This window comes from Artemia franciscana, chromosome 8, assembly GCF_032884065.1.
Source record: "Artemia franciscana chromosome 8, ASM3288406v1, whole genome shotgun sequence".
Lineage (NCBI taxonomy): Eukaryota > Metazoa > Arthropoda > Branchiopoda > Anostraca > Artemiidae > Artemia > Artemia franciscana.
The window spans coordinates 22,738,493-22,755,568 of record NC_088870.1 but is presented as its reverse complement, the minus strand read 5'-3'; the positions used below and the strand labels follow the sequence as shown (position 1 = coordinate 22,755,568).

Here is a 17,076-nt window from a genome sequence, read left to right as displayed (position 1 = left end):
TTTTAGTTTCTTCTTTTTATTTTTAGTTTTTCTTCTTATTTTGATTTTTTTTCTTTTTTAGTTTTTTTTCTTTTTTAGTTTTTTCTCTTTTTTAGTTTTCTTCTTATTAGTTTTTCTCTTTTTTAGTTTTTTCATTTTTTTCTTTTTTAGTTTTCCTTTTTTTAGTTTTGTAGCGTTTTCCTTTTTAGTATTTTACCCTTTTAAATTTTTTTTCTCAGTTTTTTTCTTTTTAGGTTTTTTTTTATTTATTTTACTGTTTTTTTTCTTTTTTTGTTTTTTCTTTTTGTTTATTTATTTATTTATTTTTTTACTTTTTCTCTTTTTTTTCATTTTTCATTTTTTCTTTCATTTTCTTCTTTTTTTCATACGTCATATGCAAACCCTCAAATATACATAAAAACAAACATACTTTATTTTTTTTCCTTTTTTAGTTTTGTAGCTTTTCGTTTTTTACCTTTTTTATTTTTTTTTCTTTTTTTAGTTTTTTTCTTTTTAGGTTTTTCTTTTTTTTAGTTTTTTCTTTTTAAATAATTTTTTTGTTTTTTCTTTTTTTTAGTTTTTTTTGTAGCTTTTTTAGTTTTTTAGCTTTTTTTCTTTTTAGTTTTTAACTTATTTTTTTATTTTTTTAGTTTCTTTATTATTTTTTTTTATTTTTTAGTTTTTATTTTTTATTTTTTTATTTTTTGTATTTTTTATTTTTTTTTAGTTTTTACTTCTTTTAGTTTTTCTTTTTTTAGTTTTATCTTTTTTTTCTTTTTTTTCTTTTTTTTCTTTCTTTTTCAGACGTAATTTGAAAACCCTCAAACATACAAAAAAAAAACAAGTTATAGTTTTAATTTTTTCAGTTTGTTTTTAGTTTTTTAGGTTTTTTTAATTTTTGTAGCTTTTTTTTCTTAATATTTATTATTAGATATTATGTTTAATAATATTATGTAACACTAATATTAGAAAATATTATTTTTAAGTAATATATAAGATTATTCTGCAAACTGCATGAATATTTGTGTTGTCTTAACAATAATTCAAACTAGAAAAACTCATTGAAAAATTTAAAGTTTTTGTTTGTTTTAAGTTTTATCTTATTTAGTCTACTGACATTGCAAAATATTACTACTTCTAAACATACAAAATGGCGCTTGTATTCAATATTAATATTGGTGGGTTGGAAAAATTTATAAATTGGTCAATGGAAAGGCTAGGCCATATATGAAAAGGACTAAATACAGAAAACGTATAAGGTTTTTTTGAAAGAAAAACTCTCATTTATGTTTGGATTGTGAGAAACATCTTAGCGGATGGTGAAGTGCAAGAAATCAAAGAGATAGTTCAAATAACAAAATCTATGTGGGCTTCAGAAAAAACTAAATTTATTGCCTTTAAAATAACAAAAAAGGGTTTGAAAAGTATGAAACGACAAAAATTAAAAAAAAATCTTCAACTCGTCAAGGCTTTAACACATGTTAAAGAATTACGAGAATATTTCAGTACAAGCATGGCTCAAGAACTGGGAAATATAGGCGAGTCAAACGTTGACGACAATGTTATTCAAAGGAAGTCTCTGGATAAAAAAAATGAGAAACAAAACGATGAAGACATTTCAAAAATAAAACAGATGATTCTTGATCTAGAAAAAAATAACGAAAATTCCAGAGGGCCAAGAAAATCTGATAAACCCACGGTCAACAATCAATATATCCTCTTCTTCTTCGTCTGATGATTTTCAGTCATTCTGTACTGACATTTCTCCGTCTGGTTCAATTAAACGCTCAACAGTTTCATCACTTTGGGACCTGTGATAACATGTGATAACAGCAAAGGAACATCGTGTCTTGCCTACCCTCGTTTGATGGATAGTTAACCGCTTCATTGGGTTCCAGTAATTGACTTGTAAATTACTGCCTGACCTTGAATTTCAGTCAAAGTGATATTGTTGATTTCGTGGACGTCCCTATTCTTGGCTACCAAAATCGCTCGTTCACTGAACCATTTATGATTTTTATAATTGGTTAGAATATTCGGAAATACTTTTTCAACAAATTCATTTTCGGATGTCACTAAATTACAAAATTCAGCAGGCAGTTGTATGCGTAAATATTATTTTTAGGTAATAAATAAAATTATTCTACGAACTGCATAAATATTTCTGTTGTCTGAACAATAATTCAAATTAGAAAAACTACTTGAAAAAATTTTAAGTTTTTTTTTTTTTTAAGTTTTATCTGATTTAGTCTATACTGTACAAATACGAAATTTCATTTGTTATTACTACTTATAAAAATACAAAAATGTTTTCAATTTTTGCAAAAGTTGATTTTGCTGCTCAGAGAGACAGAGAGATAGACAGACAGACAAACAGACAGACCAGAGAAACCACAGCAGACAGACAAGTCGGACTGGACAGACCGACAGACAGATAGACAGACAGACTGAACAGACATATCGGACAGACAGACAGATTGCCAGACAGACCAGACGGACCAGACAGACAAACAGACAGACGGACAAACAGACAGAGCAACAGACAAGAAAGACAGAAAGACAGATCAGACGGACGGACCCGACATGCAAACGAAACAGGAAGTCAGATAGACAGACCAGACAAACAGACAGACAGAAACATAGACAGACTAGACAGACAACCTAGACAGACAGACCGGACAGACCGATCAAACATTCAGGACAAACAGATAGACGAACAGAAAGACAGATAGACCAAAAACACAAACCAGACAGACAGACCAGACAGACAGACCAGAAAGACAAACCAGACAGACAGACCGGACAGACAGACCAAACAGACCGGACAGAAAGATCAAACAGACCAGACAGACAGACATACAGAGAGATTGATAGACAGACAAGATAGACAAGACAGATAGGCAGACAGACAAACCGACATACAGACTAAACAGACCAGAGAGACTAGACAGACAGACAGAGAGACCAGAAAAACAGACAGACAGAAAGACAGAAAGACCAGACATAAAGGATAGACAAAAAGAGAGACACACAGACAGACAGAAAGAAAGACAGACCAGGCAGACAGACAGATAAACAGACCAGACAGACCAGACCAATCATACAAAACAAACCAGACAGATAGACTGAAAGACAGACAGACAAACAGACAGACAGACAGACAAGAAAGACAGATCAGATAGACAGACAGACAGACCAGTCATACAAACGAGACAGGAAGTCAGATAGACAGACCAGACAAACAGACAGACAGAAACACAGACAGACTAGACAAAAAAAATAGACAGACAGACCGGACAGACAGACCAAACAGTTAGGACAAACATACAGACGAACAGAGAGGCAGACAAACCAGAAAGACATACCAGACAGACAGACCGGAAAGACTGACCAAACAGACCGGACAGACAGACCAAACAGACCAGAGAGACAGACAGAACGATTGACTGACAGACAAGATAGGCCAGACAGATAGACAGACAGACAAAAAGACAGACAGAAAGACCAAACAGACCAGAGAGACCAGACATACAGACAGAGAGGCTAGACAAACAGATAGACAGTATGACAGACAGACCAGATACACGAGACAGACAGAAAGACAGACATAGAGACAGACAGACAGACAGAAAGACAGACCAGACAGACCGAACCAAACAGACAAAACAGACTAGACAGACAGACTGACAGACGGACAGACAAACAGAGAGACAGACAGACTAGAAAGACAGACAGACAGACAGACTAAACAGACAGACAGACAAACCAAACAGACAGACCGGAAAGACAGACCAAACAGACCGGACAGACAGACCAAACAGACCAGACAGACAGAACGATTGACTGACAGACAAGATAGACCAGAAAGATAGACAGACAGACAGACAGACTAAACAGGCCAGAGAGACCAGACAGAAAGACAGAGAGACCAGACATACAAGACAGACAAAAAGACGGACACACAGACAGACAGACCAGACAGACCAGACAGACGGACAGATAAAAAGACCAGATAGACTGGACCAATCAGACAAAACAAACCAGACAGATAGACTGAAAAACAGACAGACAGACAAGAAAGACAGACAAGAAAGACAGATGAGACAGACAGACAGACAGACGGAGAGAAAAACAGACAGACAGATAGACCAGACAGACCAGACAAACCGACCTAACAGGCAGAAAGAATGAAAGACAGACAAGATAGACAGACCAGACATGCATACGAGACAGACAGACAAACAGACAGACAGACAGATAGACGGAAAGAAAGACAGACATACAGACAGACCAGACAAACAAACAGACAGAAAGAAAGGCAGAAAGACAGACGTGCAGACAGATGACACAGAAAGACAGACAGACAGACACACTAGACATACAAACCACAAACGAGACAGGAAGACATACAGACAGACAGACAGAAAGACAGACAGACTAGACAGTCTGTCTCTGACATACAGACAGACAGACGAACAGACATACAGAGCGACACAGAGACAAACCACAGAGACCAAACCAGACAGACAAGACGGACCAGACTGACCGGAGAGGAAGACCGGACAGACGGACAGACCAGACAAACAGACCAGACAGACTGGACAAAACAGAAAAAACTGACCAGACAGACAGACAGACAGACCAGAAAGACAGACGGACAGACCAGTCCGACAGACAGACCGGAACAGAGAGACAAAACATACCAGACAAACAGACAGATTGACAGTCAGACCAGACGGACAGGATAGACAGACAAACATACAGAAAGACAGAAAGACAGACCATACAGACAGACCAGATCGACCAGATAGAAAGACAAGACAGACCAGACCAGACAGACAAAACATATCAGACAGACAGACAGACATACGGACAGACAGACAGACAGACCAGACAGACAGACAGATTGACAGACAGGCCAGAAAGTCCAGAAAGACAGACAAACAGAGAGACAGACAAACAGACAAGAAAGACAGATCAGACAGAAAAACAGACAGACCAGACATAAAGGACAAACAGAAAGACAGATGGACATACAGACAGACAGACAGACAGACCAGTCAGCCAAAACAGATAGACAAACAGAAAAGACAGACAAAAAGATAACACAGACAGACATACAGACCAGACATACAAACCAGACGGACAGACAGACGGACAGAAAGACAGACAGACAGAGTGACTAGATAGACAGGCAGAGAGACTAGACAAACAGACAGACAGACCAGATAGACGAGACAGACAGACAAGACTGAAGTGCCTTCGTATTACACGTGGAATACTAAAAATAGAGTATTTGAACGTCGAAAACAGGGTAAGTCAGTCGACGGCCAACCTACCATCTTCAAAGATACCACGATAGGAAGACTCTACACCGTTCACCCCAATCAACATGAATGCTTCTTTCTACGCTTGCTTTTGGTGAATGTATCCGGTCCGACATCCTTTGAGTATTTGAGGACTGTAAATGGTACTATACATGACACTTACCGTAGTGCATGCCAAGCTCTGAATTTATTGGAGATAACAACGTTGGAGAAATTTTCTTTTTGGATGCGCCAGGAGGTACTGGTAAAACGTTTGTGATAAAACTGATTCTGGCATCAATTCGATCAAAAAATGATATAGCGTTGGCAATTGCGTCGTCCGGGATAGCCGCAACATTGCTGCCTGGTGGAAGAACTGCTCATTCCGCTTTGAAATTGCCTCTGAACTTGCATTCTACAGAAACTCCCACATGCAATATTTCCAAATCATCTGGGATGGGTAAAGTATTGCAGATATATACCGTAATGTTATGTCTATGAACCGCTGATTGTCCTTGAAGTAAAAGCTGAAGTATCTCGTCCCAAGGTTGATTACATGTAAATGTAATAAATAAATCTGGACGACCATAGAGACGAACATACGCAATAGCATGTTGAGCATATTCATGCATATGGAGGGGACTGCCAGCATATGACGAAGGTAAAATTGTTAATCTTCCAACGTTTGTATTATTACCGTCATTTATAACTGCATCTCGCAAATGAATGTATTGTTCAGACCGGAGCTTGGTCTGATTCAGGCGGATATATAGCAAACGTTCTGATTTAATTTTAGCATACATATCAACGACGAATAGGTGAAACAATTCACGGGATTTTAAAATATAATTTTCTTCATCCTGCCGAATCATTAGTCTATAGGAATAATAATGCATTGCACTGCATTTCTTATTCATTTCTTTGTTAGTGGCTGGATTCATCAATTTAATATTAAAGTGATAGCCGTCGGCTCCATCCCAAAAAATGATAGCATATTGTAGGGCATCGTAGCATCGATGAGTTTCAGCAATTCTTAAAAACTGAGCGTTTCGCTTATGAAGAATAATATCTCTAGGTAAAAACTGATCACCGACCATAACCATTGCCACTTCATCGATAGTTGGAGCATTGTATCTACGCATATGTTGGCCAGGAGGCGTTTTGTCAGCGGAAATAACAATTTTATTCGTATCAGTAGGCCTCAAATCGATGGCTGTTTTGAACAGATGCACTAAATTATTATTTTCGTAGAAAAGATGTTGCAATTGGGAAACGATTGTCCTTTCAACATTGGGAGAAATTTCGCAACGTGCATTTAATTCAGAATTTCTATCACTGATGAAGTACAATTGTAAAAATTTATGATTCTCGCCTGAGAATGGTAGAACGGACCCTGCTCTATGATAAATTTGCCCTTTTACTTTGAAAGTAGACATAAATTGATCTGGATTTTCGATATATATATATATATATATATATATATATATATATATATATATATATATATATATATATATATATATATATTTATATATACATATATGTTTTAATTACGTAAAACTTGCGAATATACAACATTTTTCGCTGTCCCATTGTCTGTTTAAATAGATTCTCATGTAGTTTTTTATTAGTTTTTAGTTTTATTTTCTTTTTACCTTTTTTTTTATTTTTTTAGTTTTTTTTCTTATTTTGTATTAATGCTAAGGCCAAGGTTCGAACCTGGAACCTCTCAGACCTAGAACCTGGAACATAACGCTTTACCAACTGAGCTACTTCGGCTTGAATACATTCGTTTTTGAATTGGTATATGATGAAATAATTCAGACGTCATATGCGGACAGTGATGTCACTCGACCGAAAGACAGACAACTTATTTTTATATATATAGATGATGATTCGATACAACAATTCGAAAACCTTAAAAAAGAAAACTAATATTTTCAAGCCCAGTACACATCGTGGTCAGAAATCAGACAAGCTTCAATAATCAAATATTTTTGAAAAGACTCCAATATGAAAAGACACTAAATAGCATATAGAGCAAAAACCGGTAAATGCAAAAATATCTGTATATATTTTAACAAGGGATTACTGCAATTAAAGAAAAAATAAAAAATAACAACGTTTTTGAACACAACCAGATATATAATATCAGTAGGAAGGACCAAAAAACGAAAATTTGTAATTATTATAAACGATGATTGAAAAACATTAAAAAACAAAACCAAAAGTTTGAAGCTCAGTACATATTACTTTTAGAAATCGTACTTGCTTCGATAATCAAATACTTTTGGACAGACTTCAGTATGATAATATTCTAAATTGCGTAAAGAGCGAAAGAGTGGTAATTGCAAAAATATACTAGCTGTTGGGGTGGCGCTTCGCGCCAACCCAACACCTAGTTGGTTGGGGCGCTTTGCGCCCCCCAAGCCCCTCCGCGCGCGTGTCGTTACGTGCCATATTAGTTATGAGCCATTGTAGTTGTATCCCTATGTCCCACCTGTGAATATATATATATATATATATATATATATATATATATATATATATATATATATATATATATGAATATATATATATATTATATACTAGCTGTTGGGGTGGCGCTTCGCGCCACCCCAACACCTAGTTGGTGGGGCGCTTCGCGCCCCCCCACGCGCGCGTAAGTCCCCCTTCGCGCGTAAGTCGTTACGCGCCATATTAGTTACGCGCCATTGTAGTTGTGTCCCTGTGTCCCACCTGTGAATATAGATAGATTTATATATGTGTTTCAAACTACGTAAAAATTGCGAATATACAACATTCTTGGCTTTCCCATTGTCTGTCCATATACAAAGCCGTATGTACTAATAATGACGTCATATGCAAACGCTCTTTTTACAAACAAACAAACATGCATACACACAACTCGTTTTTATATAGATAGATAGATAGATAGATACAATACAAATTAACTACGTAAAACTTGTGAATATACAACAGTCTTCGCTGTCCCATTGTCTGTGCGTATAAATAGATTGTCAGGTTTACCGACCCTCAAAGATGCAACATACAATTGTACATTGGTAAAGCAATCTGTATTAAGATCTATACCGCATTTTTCTAGTGATTGCCCTTGAGCTTTGTTGATGGTGGTTGCAAATGCTAATCGAATTGGGAATTGCAATCTTTTAAATTGGAAAAGCAGATCCGTTGGAATCATGGGAATGCGAGGAATAAGAACAGCCTCACCCTCATAAGGCCCTGTCAAGATTGTGGCCTCTATTAGGTTTTCCATTGTTTTTTTTACGGCAAGTCGCGTGCCATTGCAAAGCTTTGGTGGGTTGATATTTCTTAAAAGTATTATTGGTACGCCTATTTTTAGTTGTAGCACGTGTGGTGGAAACCCTGAAGGATCTATGGAATTTAAAAATTCAGATGGATAATTAACCGCTTCATTTGGTTCCAAAATACAAATTAACTGCGTAAAACTTGCGAATATACAACATTCTTTGCTGTCCGATTGTCGCTGCATATAAATAGATTGTCAGGTTTACCGACCCTCGAACATGCAACGTACAATTGTCCATGGGAAAAACAATCAGTATTAAGATCTATACCACATTTTTCTAATGATTGACCTTGAGCTTTGTTAATGGTGATTGCAAATGCTAATCGAATTGGGAATTGCAATCTTTTAAATTGAAAAGGCAGATCCGTTGGAATCATGGGAATGCGAGGAATAAGAACAGCCTCACCCTCAAAAGGCCCTGTCAAGATTGTGGCCTCTATTAGGTTTTCCATTGTTTTTTTACGGCAAGTCGAGTGCCATTGCAAAGCTTTGGTGGGTTTATATTTCTTAAAAGTATTATTGGTACGCCTATTTTTAGTTGTAGCACGTGTGGTGGAAACCCTGAAAGATCTATGGAATTTAAAAATTCAGATGGATAATTAACCGCTTCATTTGGTTCCAAAACTGTGTCGACTGATTTGTAAAGGACTGCCTGGTCTCGAATCTTGGTCAAAACAATATTGTTGATTTCGTGGACGTCTATATTTTTGGGTGCGAGAATCGCTCTTTCACTTAGCCATTTATCATTTTTATAATTTTTTAGAATATTCGGAAATACTTTTTCAATCAATTCATTTTTGGACGTCACTAAATTACAGAAATCAGCAGGTAGTTGTATACGTCCTGAAATTGAGTCTACTGGGAGCTTTCCGTTTCCCATTGCCAGCAATTGATCTGAAAATGTTTGACCAGAGTCATCGTTTTGCAATCGGACACGCATATTTGTAGTTAATTTTAATGTTTTTACGTGTGCCCATAAATTAGAATTTTTCAGGCAAGCATTCATTTCGTCTGCAGGAGTTGATCTAGGTATTATAGGTAATGTTTGCCTGAAATCTCCCGCAAGCAATATTAAGATGCTGCCAAAGGGTTTCGACTTCCCTCGCAAATCTTTCAAGCATTGATCCAGAGCCTCGAGCGATTTTTTGTGTGCCATTGTGCACTCATCCCAAATAATAAGTTTGCATTGCTGCAATACTTTACCCATCCCAGATGATTTGGAAATATTGCACGTGGGAGTTTCTGTAGAATGCAAGTTCAGAGGCAATTTCAAAGCGGAATGAGCAGTTCTTCCACCAGGCAGCAATGTTGCGGCTATTCCGGACGACGCAATTGCCAACACTATATCATTTTTTGATCGAATTGATGCCAGAATCAGTTTTATCACAAACGTTTTACCAGTACCTCTTGGCGCATCCAAAACATGACGTCACCTGACAACTAATTTCATGACGTCAGCCGACACAGAAACATGACGTCACCTGATCCACAGACAGACAGACAGACAACTTATTTTTATATATATAGATAGATATATATTATATATATATATATATATATATATATATATATATATATATATATATATATATATATATAAATAAGTTGTCTGTGTGTGGATCTGTGGATGGATCAGGTGACGTCACCTGAAAAAACTGGATCAGCTGACAAAACTGAAAACTGAAAAAACTAAAAAAAGGCAAAAACTACAAAAAAAACTAAAAACTAATAAAAAAAAATAAAAAAGCTAAAAAACTAAAAAAACTAAAAAAAGGCAAAAACTACAAAAAAAACTAAAAACTAATAAAAAAGCTAAAAAACTAAAAAAAACTAAAAAAGGGCAAAAACTACAAAAAAAACTAAAAACTAATAAAAAAATAAAAAAGCTAAAAAACTAAAAAAACTAAAAAAACTAAAAAAAGGTAAAAAACTAAAAAAACTAAAAACTAAAAAAAACTAAAAAAAAGGAAAAAACTGAAAACTAAGCTAAAATAAAGGTAAAAACCAATAAAAAACTAAAAAAAAACTGAAAAAACTAAAAAAAAGGCAAAAACTACAAAAAAAACTAAAAACTAATAAAAAAAGTAAAAAAGCTAAAAAACTAAAAAACTAAAAAAACTAAAAAAAGGTAAAAAACTAAAAAAAATAAAAAATAAAAAAAAACTAAAAAAAAGGAAAAAACTGAAAAATAAGCTAAAATAAAGGTAAAAACCAATAAAAAACTTGCCCCCACCAACTAGGTGTTGGGGTGGCGCGAAGCGCCACCCCAACAGCTAGTATGTATATATATATATATATATACATATATATATATATATATATATATATATATATATATATATATATATATATATATATATATATATATATATATATATATATATATATATATATATATATGAAGACATCATCGCTGTAACACCGCATCATCGCTGTTTAGTTTTTTTTGGTAAAAAAATAAAAAAAAACTAAAAAAAGGGGAAAGATACAAAAATTTATTTCATCATATACCATTTCAAAAACAAATGTATATACAGACCGGGACACCGGGATACAAATGATGACCGGGATACACGGAATATAAATGACGACCGGGGCACAGGGACACAACTACAACGGGGACGCCGGGGGGCACAGGGGGATATCATCGCGCCACCCCAACAGCTAGTATATATATATATATATATATATACATATATATATATATATATATATATATATATATATATATATATATATATATATATATATATATATATATATATATATATATATATATATATATATATGAAGACATCATCGCTGTAACACCGCATCATCGCTGTTTAGTGTTTTTTGGTAAAAAAATAAAAAAAAAAATAAAAAGAAAAAGGGGAATGATACAAAAATTTATTTCATCATATACCATTTCAAAAACAAATGTATATACAGACCGGGACACCGGGATACAAACGATGACCGGGATACACGGAATATAAATGACGACCGGGGCACAGGGACACAACTACAACGGGGACGCCGGGGGGCACAGGGGGATATATAAATGACGACGGGGACACAGGGAATGTTCGATTAGCAATCATCATCAACAAAGATCAAGGGTAATCATTAGAATCATGTGGTATAACTAAAAACACTAAAAAAAGGTAAAAAACTAAAAACTAAAAAAAGACTAATTCAAAAACGAATGTATATACAGACCAGGTCACCGGGATACAAATGACGACCGAGACACTGGGACACAAGGAATATAAATGACGCACAGGAGACTCAAGGAGAAATCACAGACTGGGACAGCGGGACACAAATGACGACCGGGACACAGAAAATATAAATGACGACAGGGACACAGGGAAACAACTACAACGGGGACGCCTGGGGGCACAGGGGGATATATAAATGACGACGGTGACACAGGGAATGGTCGATTAGTAATCACCATCAACAAAGCCCAAGGGCAATCATTAGAATCATGAGGTATAGATCTGAATACGGATTATTTTCCCATGGACCACTATATGTTGCAGGTTCAAGAGTCGGTAAACCTGACAATCTATTTATATAAACAGACAATGGAACAGCGAAGAATGTTCTATATTCGCAAGTTTTACGTAGTAAAAAGCATATGCGTAGTAATTTACGTAGTAAAAAGCGTGAACACCAGTGACGTCAACTGCTTAACATTCCCAAGTAAAAAGGCTAAGACACGAACTTGATTATTTTGATCTGAAACAAAAGAAACTGACAAGTAAAATAGCACAGGAAAGTGTAAACACTGAGGGAAAAGAAAGAAAAATAAAAGGGAAAAATACAATAAGACAAACAACAATAAAGAACAGCACATTTTTTTTATATATAATATATAGAGTGGAAGCGAGCACTCGCTAATGATCATGCGTCAGAATCAAAATCAGTATTGGCCGAGGGGGAAACTAGGGTAAACGGGTCGCAGCTCGCGTCATCAACCTTGATCTAGTTGGAACTAGGAGTCTTTTTGGATTCTAGCCATATTATATGGTTATGTTTATTATATTATATGGTTACTATATGGTTATGTTTATGTATTATTATTTGTTATTATATGTTTACGTATTTGTTTTGTTATTTGTTATTATATGTTTATGTACTTTTATTTATTATTATATGTTGATTTTTATATGTTTTATATGTCTTATTTTATATTTTTAAATATACTTTGCTGAGGATGGCTCTAGGATACAGAACCAAAATATTCATTTAAGATTTAAACAAATTTCACTTTCTTAGATTAATTCCTCATTGTTTTACTTGTTGTTGTTTGCCTATTCTTGATTTGGATGCCTTCATTGGATTTACCTACCTCACAGATAATATCCTGGATGATTAATCTGCCCAACTTCCACAACTAACATCAGCTCTTCTTACCACATAATCTCAAAACCTTCACGAAGTTCGTTCAATTCGCCAATATTTTACCTACATGAATTAAACTACCTGTATAACTTAGGCCGAAGGGAGCTTAAGTAGTTATTTTACACCAGGCTCTCCCAAAACCCTTTAACAATAATTCGAGACAGAAATTGATCCTATGAAAACAGAAAAATCATATTTCTATTGTGTTCCTTAGGACAAACGCACCTAAGAAGTGCCCTGATTCACGAAGCATTGCAGCACAAAAGTCAAACAGCAGATTTGTTTTAGTAGGTGGGGGGAGGGATAAAGCTTATAAAGGGCGTTTTGAGGCTAGAATTTCCCAGTATTAGCTATGTTCTTTATAGCAATTTGGAACGAAGGGACAGTTTACTCAATAAATTTCCTAAATCTAAAAGAATGTGTAAGGAACAGGCGCTCTTTATGATTCTGATTGGGGAAGCAACCCTGATTGGGGAGTCATCTTTCATAGTGAGTCAACAAAATGCCATTAAAAATAATCAGACATTGATACCGTAGGGACACAATAAAATAGCACATAAAAATTCAAACGGAGTATAAAATAAACCGGAACCAATTAACATACATAAATTTATATATGTATATATATATATATATATATATATATATATATATATATATATATATATATATATATATATATATATATACATATATAAGAAAAGAATTGTGCTAAGATATATATCAATAATTTATATTAACTATTACTATTGCACTATTAATATACAATTAATTAATTTGGTTATTTATTAATGTAAATTAATATGGTCAATTATCAATCATCACCGTCAATTATCAAAATATAATTAACAACTAATTATATTTTTAAAACTTGAATTTTAAAAACTACCAGATTCATCTGATGTAGGGAGTTTAACCGAAATTATTTACTTGAAGAAATTTCATATTTGCTCAATGATAATTGATAAAGTTATATTTGATTAAACTTGTAATTGATCGATTTTTAACTGATTAAATCGATTAAGATTTTCCTTTGATTTTGATATTTGATTAAAACAGAAGAACACACCAGCACTCTTTTCCATATTTCGTCAAAATATGCCCCATACATTTGTCCAACGGTCACACAGCCAACAGGTTTAGCAGTTTCGAGGTGCTGAAAAATTTGTCCAACTCGTGAAGGAAATCGTCAAATTTAGCCTGAAAAAAAGGAGCATATCAAACACCCAGATTAAAACTGAGCCAAAATCTAGATTTCCCCTCAAGGAAGGGGGAGGGGAGAATTTGCATTTTGTTCCCTCCTGCCACACAGTCAATGGTGTCGACATTACAATTTTCATTTAGAGTGAAAGTTGAACATATTTCCCAGGGAAAAATAATGGCGTTTATTTGTTTTATAGATGTTATTTATTAAAATTACTGGTTTTATCAACTCACAGTTTGTTTCCGCTACTTTCAAAAGATGCATAATACTATTTATTTAAAAAGAACTTTACTATCGCCTAAGCCTAGTTAAATGGTAGTGGGTTAGGTTAATAGAAGGTGAAGAAAAACTTATATCAAATATGTATTTACATAGTATATGTTATTGTGTAATCTATACATATAAAAATAAGTTGTGTTTGTACTGACGTCATGTTTGTCGACTGACGTCATGTTTGTAGACTGTATATGACGTCATTAAGAAGAAACACCCGAGGAAGCTGCTCAAAGAGCTAATGCCAAATGGCTTGCGGCTAATAGAGAAAGTAAGAAAAGAAAGTGTGCCGAGGAATCACAACAACAGCGTGAAAACAGGCTTGCGTCTCAAAGAGAAATCACCAAAAGAAAGCGTGCCAAGGATACACAAGAGCTACCTGAACCAACTTGGAAAGCGAGAGTCAAAACGTATCAAAACTGAAAATGATAGCGATGATGAATGGGTTTGGGATTTTTACTTGGATAAGGTCATCAATGCCTACCAGATTTTAGTTTAAAAAAACAAAGGTTGGGCGATATGTATATCATAGTGACGAAAGACAAGTCAAGGTAAAACAAACCAAACAACTTGAAAGTGATACCGATGATAAAAAATAAACGACGTTGAAAGGACTATCGTTTCCCAGTTGCAACATCTTTTCCACATAAGTAATAATTTAGTGCTTCTGTTCAAAACAGCAATCAAATTGATGCCTACTGATACGCAACTATCAACGAAGTGGCAATTGTAATGGTCGGTGATTTGTATATGACGTCAAGGGCTTTGTATATGACGTCATCATAAGTATATAAGAAGGCGTTTAAAAGAGATATTTTTATTAAACTCATCGATGCTACGATGCCCCACAATATCCTATCATTTTTTGGGATGGAGCCGACGGCTATCACTTTAATATTAAATTGATAAATCCAGCCACTAATAAAGAAATGGATAAGAAATGCAGCGCAATGAAATATTATGCTTATAGATTAATGATTCGTCATTTATTACATTTATATATAATCCATCTTGGGATTAGATACAACAGCTTTTACATCCTGGACAATTGCCGGTTCATAGACGTGACATTACGGCCCGTGTCTTCCGGCAAAAGTTGGTCTCCTTCATCGCCTACAGAATTATGGGAGAAATACAAATCGCAAATGGCCGAGAATATACTCCACCGAATACGGCTAGAAAGGCCGTATATGACCTTGGACTTTACAACAGAAATTTATAACTGCACTTTAGTTATGATTGAAGATTTATGCTTATCTATTGCAAACAAACCTCTCAAGCATTTGGGAATGCCTTCACCTAATCGTACTGCTTCTATTTCTATATGTGTAAAATGGGATCGTTAAAAAAGTTACAACACAATTGATCTATTGTCATATGTTACAGACCGGGACACCGGGACACAAGGAATATAAATGACGACCGGGACACTCAAAGAGAAATTATAGACCGAGACACCGGGACACAAATGACGAAGCGCGGAAGCGTAGGGGCTCGAAGCGCCCCATACTAACTAGGTGTTTGTGTGGCGCAAAGCGCCACACAAACAGCTATTTAAATATAAAATAAGTTTTTCAACTGAAAGTAAGAAGCACCGTTAAAACTTAAAACGGACAAAAAATATTACGTATATAAGGGGGTCGACCTCTCCTCAATATTTCCATCTATACGCTAAAGTTTTCTTAGAATTTTTAAAATAGCTTATTATTCTAATTAAACAGGCTGGATTTGGGATTCAGGAGTCTTTCTTAAATAATTGGAACAAAAATCAAACTTAGCTTAAAGAGCAAGGTACTATGGAGAAGGCGAACTGTCTCAAAGACGCAATAATTTCTGTTCATTTGAAGTCTTAATGCTGCTCCTTACTTTCAGTCGAAAAATTTTATTTTTTATAGCACTTTATATTAACCAAGTGACATATAGCGATCATAAATTCTGTCGGTTGGTCTGTCTGTCTGTCCCGGTTTTGCTACTTCAGGCACGTCCAGGCAAGCTAGGACGATGAAACTTGGCAGATATATCAGGGACCAGACCAGATTAAATTAGAAATAGTCATTTTCCCGATTTGACCATCTGGGGGAGGGGAGTGGGGGATGGTTAATTTGGAAAAATAAAAAAAATGAAGTATTTTTAACTTTCGAACGGGTGATGGGATCTTAATGAAATTTGATGTTTGGAATGATATCTTGTCTCAGAGCTGTTATTTGAAATTCCCGACCACATCGGGTGACATTGGGGGGAGTTGGAGGGGGAACAAAAACGATTATAGTGGAGGGATCGGGATGAAACTTGGTGGGAAAAATAAGCAGAAGTCCTAGATACGTTATTGACATAACCGGAAGGGATCTGCTCTTTTTGGGGAGTTGGGGGGGGGGCTGGTAATTCTGAAAAATTCAAAAAATGAGGTATTTTTAACTTACGAAGAAGTGATTGGAATTTGAAGTTTAGAAGGCTATCGTGTCTCAGAGCTCTTATTTTAAATCCCGACTGGATTTGGCGACATGGGAGGGAAGGATTTAAGGGGGGAGCCTAAAATCTTGGAAAACGCTTAGAGTGGAGGGATCGGGATGAAACTTGGTGGGAAAAATATG

General features: G+C 35.0%; 1 protein-coding gene and 1 long non-coding RNA gene across 7 annotated transcripts in view; one reads left to right on the top strand and one right to left on the bottom strand.

Annotated features, from left to right (window-relative positions):
• The window catches only part of LOC136030146 (uncharacterized), a 102,437-nt gene that overhangs the window by 48,947 nt on the left and 36,414 nt on the right, over positions 1 to 17,076 (top strand). The window lies entirely within an intron of this gene.
• Positions 13,921 to 17,076, bottom strand: part of LOC136030145 (uncharacterized) — a 39,443-nt gene continuing 36,287 nt past the window's right edge. For both annotated transcript variants that reach the window (XM_065708846.1, XM_065708847.1), the window contains exon 3: positions 13,921 to 14,208. In XM_065708846.1, the coding sequence (XP_065564918.1) occupies positions 14,131 to 14,208 (78 nt within the window). In that variant the 3' untranslated portion in view covers positions 13,921 to 14,130. The remainder of the gene's footprint in view (positions 14,209 to 17,076) is intronic.